The sequence below is a fragment of the Manis javanica genome, chromosome 3, assembly GCF_040802235.1.
Source record: "Manis javanica isolate MJ-LG chromosome 3, MJ_LKY, whole genome shotgun sequence".
In the NCBI taxonomy this organism is placed as follows: Eukaryota; Metazoa; Chordata; class Mammalia; order Pholidota; family Manidae; genus Manis; species Manis javanica.
The window spans coordinates 143831852-143837857 of NC_133158.1; the positions used below are offsets into that span (position 1 = coordinate 143831852).

General features: G+C 35.2%; 1 protein-coding gene across 5 annotated transcripts in view; it reads left to right on the top strand.

Annotated features, from left to right (window-relative positions):
- IFT80 (intraflagellar transport 80) overlaps positions 1-6006 on the top strand; it is a 146439-nt gene that overhangs the window by 126870 nt on the left and 13563 nt on the right. For 3 of the 5 annotated variants that reach the window (XM_073232146.1, XM_073232149.1, XM_073232148.1), the window contains one exon: positions 4374-4812. The exons of 1 other annotated variant lie outside the window; for it this stretch is intronic. In XM_073232146.1, coding sequence (XP_073088247.1) covers positions 4374-4484 — 111 coding nt within the window. In that variant the 3' untranslated portion in view covers positions 4485-4812. Of the gene's footprint in view, positions 1-1822; positions 1887-4373; positions 4813-6006 lie in introns of those variants that run through there. One more of the 5 variants, XM_036997847.2, reaches the window with a different exon arrangement.

The window sequence follows — 6006 nt, forward strand, 5'->3', positions numbered from 1 at the left end:
ATTTGCTTTTTGGGTGTTGAGGCATTTGAATTTTTTTTATATATTTTGGACATTAACCCCTTGTTGGATATGTCATTTGCAAATATATTCTCCCATACTGTAGGATGCCTTTTTGGTCTGCTGTTGGTGTCCTTTGCTGTACAGAAGCTTTTTAGCTTTGATGTAGTCCTATTTGTTCATTTTTTATTTTGTTTCCCTTGCCCAAGGAGATGTGTTCAGGAAAAAGTTGCTCATGTTTATATTCAGGGAATTTTTGCCTATGTTTTCTTCTAAGAATTTTATGGTTTCATTCAGGTCTTGGATCTATTTCAAGCTTACTTTGATCTATTTCAAGTTTACAATAATCCAGTTTCATTCTTTTGCATGTAGTTGTCCAGTTTTGCCAGCACCAGCTGTTGAAGAGGCTGTCATTTCCCCATTGTATGTCCATGGCTCCTTTGTCTTATATTAATTGACCATATATGCTTGGGTTTATATATGGGCTCTCTAGTCTGTTCCATTGGTCTATTGTTCTGTTCTTGTGCCAGTACCAAATTGTCTTGATTACTGTGGCTTTGTAGTAGAGCTTGAAGTTGGGGACTATAATCCCCCCTGCGTTATTCTTCTTCTCAGGATTGCTTTGGTTATTCAGGGTCTTTTGTGATTCCATATGAATTTTAGAACTATTTTCTCTGGATAGTTGAAGAATGCTGTTGGTATATTGATAGGAATTGCATTGAATCTGTAGATTGCTTTAGGCAGGATGGCCATTTTGACAATATTAATTCTTCCAAGCCATGAGCACAGGATGTATTTACATTTATTGGTATCTTCTTTATTTTCTCTTATGAATGTCTTGTAGTTTTCAGGGTATAGGTCTTTCACTTCCTTCGTTAGGTTTTATTCCTAGGTATTTTATTCTTTTTGATGCAGTTGTAAATGGAATTGTTTTCCTGATTTCTCTTTCTGCTAGTTCATTGTTAGTGCATAGGAATGCAACAGATTTCTGTGTGTTAATTTTGTATCCTGCAACTTTGCTGAATTCAGATATTAGATCTAGTAGTTTTTGGGTAGATTCCTTAGGGTTTTTTATGAAAAATATCATGTCATCTGCAAACAGTGACAGTTTAACTTCTTCCTTACCAATCTGGATCCCTTTTATTTCTTTGTGTTGTCTGATTGCCATGGCCCTCCAGAACTGTGCTGAATAAAAGTGGGGAGAGTGGACATCCTGTCTTGTTCCCGATCTTAGAGGAAAAGCTTTCAGTTTCTCGCTGTTAAGTATGATGTTGTCTGTGGGTTTGTCATATATGGCCTTTATTGTGTTGAGGTACTTGCCCTCTATACCCATTTTGTTGAGAGTTTTTATCATGAATGGGTGTTGAATTTTGTCAAATGCTTTTTCTTGGTATTGAGTCTTAATACTATGTCAGTAGACTTTATAGGCAATGAGAAGACTTGGAGGTTTCTTGAAGTTTCAAGAGAATGACCTGAAAAATAACTAGAAACCAGAAGAGGGTCTAATATGAGAGATTTTTCAAGGAGCATTGGTCATTGAGGTCCAGGGAATGCTCCCACATCAGGGCCTTTGCCTCACTTTGTCGGTGTGCTCTTGCCAGGCATATGCACAAATTCACTCACGCATCTCCTTCAGGTCTTCAACTTCTCAGGGAGGCTGTCTCTGAATATTGTATTTGAAATACATAACCCACCCACTGCAGCTCCACCCTTGACACTCATGATCTCCTTTCCCTGTTTGCCAAACTGTTCAACCACTTCTGATGTTGTGTATATATATATATATCATCCACTATTAATTGCCTTTGTTTATCTCTCTATGAAGACAGTGATCTTTATCTTTTTGTTCACTGATGAATCCTTGCATCTAGAACAATCCTTGGCATATGGTAAGCACTAAGTATTTGTTGATTGAGTAATTGAATCATACAAGTAAGGTATATAGAATGAGGAATGGAAATACTTGATAGTGGCATTAGGGGAAAGTTTATAAAGTGTCAGGGAACACAGTCATATTACAGTGATCTGAGGAGAGAATGAGAGTCAGGAATAAGAAGAAGATGAGGGGACTGGCTGCAGGAAGACAGAATAGAGAGGGAAGCATAAAGAGGAGCACTGTGTGAGGAGAAGGGGACTGAACATGTAAGTAAGCACTGATTACAGATGTCCTATAGGAATCAAAGGAGATGGGGTCAGGGATTTAAGTGAAAAGGTTAGCATGAGACAGAAGGGAAAAACAGAGATGGAAACAGATGTAGGTAAGTTTATGCGAAGAAGGAGATTAAGGGAATTCAGGCCTGATGGCCACTAAATCTCTAAAGTAGGAAGCTGATATTCAGCTAAGAGTAAGGGAGATAGGGTAGAGGATGGAGAGCCATTTGGCATGACTTTGAAATTACTTCCATGTGAATAAGAATTTACCAGGGACTAGAATAAGAAGTGCCAAATAGTATTGACTTCCTATAATGGAAGAGATTGTGTTTTAATGTAGAAGTCACTTGACAGCTGTCTTGAGTATATCCTTATCTAAAATTCACTATTAAAAATACTCAATTCCAAGGACTAAATTATTGGTAGAATGCTGTCCTAAAACTGGATAAATGCCACAGTTGAAAGTGAAACATTTATTTTCAGTAGGATAGCTATCAACTGACACCCTCATTTGTAATTAATATATATGTCATCAATTTACTTGATGGACTTTTGGTACAACAGAGCAACAGTTCAGTGTACCATCAATATATGGTTTTATTGTGATCGATTGGGAAACAGGTAAGTCAATTTAAGGCTGGAAGAAGGCCAAAGGCATTCATCAAGTCTTGTCTTTCTCTTTACAAATGTTTTGTTAGACATGGAAATGAGTGTTTTGCCATTTAAAAAATATCAAGTTCTAGCCTGATTGAATAACAGGTCTTTCAAATAATCTAAGGTTTGCTCTGCCTTCCCAGGAGCTGTCACTTTCATCTTAGCACAGACATTTATCTTCTGTAAGAGGGATTCTTTTAATTTATTTGTTTTATATGTTATAGACAAGTATATGGAATTATTAGCTTTAAAAAAGTGACCAAAAACATCAACAAATTACTTCACAGAAATACAGGTGAAAGATACTAGAAATAAAAAAGAACCAAATATTTAATTCCATCCACTTCCAGCACAAAATAAAAGAGGCAAGAAGTCCTGTCAAGGTTAAATTAATCTCTCCATTACTTAAGATTAATTAGTTCAGGCAGCCAGTAGTACCTCAGTCTAGTTTAATACTACTTATTCCACTCAGCTGCCATATGTGGAGGTGTAACCTATTCACTTCTTGTTGTTGTTTGATAAATATTTTAAAAATTGTTTTATATTGAGGTACATACAATAAAATGCACAAATCTTAGTATATAGCTTAATTAATTTTGACATGTCTATACACTCATGTGACCATCTCCCAGAACAAGTTGTCAAACATTCTTACTAATTTTTGGAAACCTATTCACTTTTGGCTCAGTCTCTGGAGTTTCAGGTTTTTTCATAGTAAATCCAAGAGAATCTAGGACCCATTCTTTTCCATATTTTGGCTGAGAGGACACAAATTCCTAAATTAGTGATCTCCAAGCTTGTTAAAACAGTAGAATGCTTTTTCCAAAAAACCTGTTCATAGAACTCAGGGCAGAGTTCATTCCTAACACCAAGTTTAATGAATGTAGAGGAAGGGGCAGGGGGGAGGGGCTGCATCATGGATCAAAGGGAAGGAAACAAGACAAAAATGTTATCACTTCTCAGTGATTCTTTTTAGTCTCCCAGCCTTGCTTTCCCACTAATTCCTCTATTATCTTTTCATCACTGCTTAACCCTCATCATGGCTTTATATTACTTTAAGAGTTGTTGCAAAGAAGCCTGTAGGCTTTTGCACTGTAGGCTTAGGGGAAGCAAATGCTCCCCTGTCTTTCGTCATAGCTAGGCTTGTAATAGAAACATCAATATATAAGCAGTGAAGAGCTGACCCATTTGAAACAGGGCCTCATGGCCAGAGCCCAGTCCATTTTCCTCTATTGGGAGCTCTTGAGCAGTCACCTTCTCCCCGCTGTTCCTGAGGCACCCATGCAGAACTCTAAGTCTCCACGGGACTGTTTAGATGTGCCTTTTATAAATTAGCTACAATTGGATTTCAGTCTTTTGACCACTATGAGAGTCTTTGCTCTTTATTGTGGTAATTGTCCTGTTTGGTCTTACACTTAAAAGCTGTTTTTTTTAAGCAATATTTTTCTTAATTTTTATGCCATCATTTCTTAATTTTTTGGAAGTCATACATTCTATTTTTGTTTACTCTTGATTACTTTGGATTAAACAAAAATGTTTTATACTGTGTAAGCATGTTTCTTCTATTGCAGCTCCAAATAGATTGGGAGAAAATCAAAGCCAAAATTGAGCTGGAAATTACTAAAGAACGAGAGCGATCAGCAAGCAGTCAGTCCAGCAAGAGCACAGGTCTAAAGTTCTAAGTACCATCCTTATCTTTAAGAAGTTTTACCTTTTGAAATCAGTTCTGATTAACCAAGTAAAAGCATGTTTTCATTGCTAAAGAAAAAGGCAGAATTTTTAAGTATAAGTACTTGCTAATATTTAATACTAAAACTACATCCAGAAAGATTAAGCACAAAATAATTGATATAATTCCATCTTTTATATTTTTTATTCCAATAATTAACAAAATATTTCCATATGATATACTTATGTGTTGCTTATGTTCCACTTTTTTATTATCTTATCCCTGAATATTGAGCATGAACAAATATTAATGTTGATAATAAAACACTGAACTCTTTAAAATATATGTTACCATTAATTTCTATTTGACCTCTAAATCATAAAGTGTCTCAAAAATTTATTTATGCAACAAAAATACATGAAGATGGATTTAAGAAAATACATAACAGTATATATACTTGTACACCAATGTTCATAGCAACATTATTCACAATAGCAAAAAGGTGAACAAAAAAAGATATCCATCAACGGATGAATGGATAGACAAAATATGGTATATACATATAGTGAAATATTATTCAACCAGGAAGGACATTGTGATACACACTACAACATGGATGAATCTTAAAAATATTATGCTAAGTTCAATAAACCAGACACAAAAAGTCAAATATTGTATGATCCCACTTATATAAGGTACCTAAAATATGCAAGCTCTTTGAGACAGAAAGGAAAACAGTGATTGCCAGGCACTGAGGGGAGGGGGAAATAGGGAGTTATTGTTTAATGGGTACAGTAGTCTTGTTTGGGATGAATGAGTTCTGGAAATAGTTGGTGGTGATGGTTGCACAGCACTGTGAATGTACTTAGTGCCACTGAACTGTACGCCTTCAAATGGTTGAAGTAGTAAATTTGTTATATATATTTTACCATAATTTTAGAAACATATCCAGAATAGGCAAGAATTATTTTCCTCATTCCTCTTCTGACATGAGAATATTCAGACACTGGGCCCTGGGGTCTGAATTTGTGAAAATCTCCCTGAGTGGTAAACCTGTTTGACTAGCTTTAATTTAGTATGTCCCATAATTATTACCACAAAAGCTTTTTATCATTTTCTATGAAACCATTTTTACAAAAGGTATATTATAGAGTGGGTATATGCAAATACATGGGAAAGTGATTACCTCTCACCTCCATATTTTTCTATATCCAGGTTTCTTTTATGAAAGTGTTTCTCTCTTTTCAACATACTCCTTTTCTTTTCTGGAATGTCGGAATAATCTGTTCTTCATCCAGATGCTGGCTACCAGGGTGTGTTCAGTTTGTAAAATATAATTGAGCGGTTTCTTTGTAAGTTGTACTTTTAAGTTTGTATATGTTTTCTATATTATGGTAAATTTCAATAAAAAGTTTAAAAAGAAAATGGTTAAGAAGGTAAATTTTATATTACATGTATTTTACTACAATTTAAAAAAATGCAGTGAAATATGTCTGCATTCTAACAACAATTCTCTGATACCAACTAGGCATCTT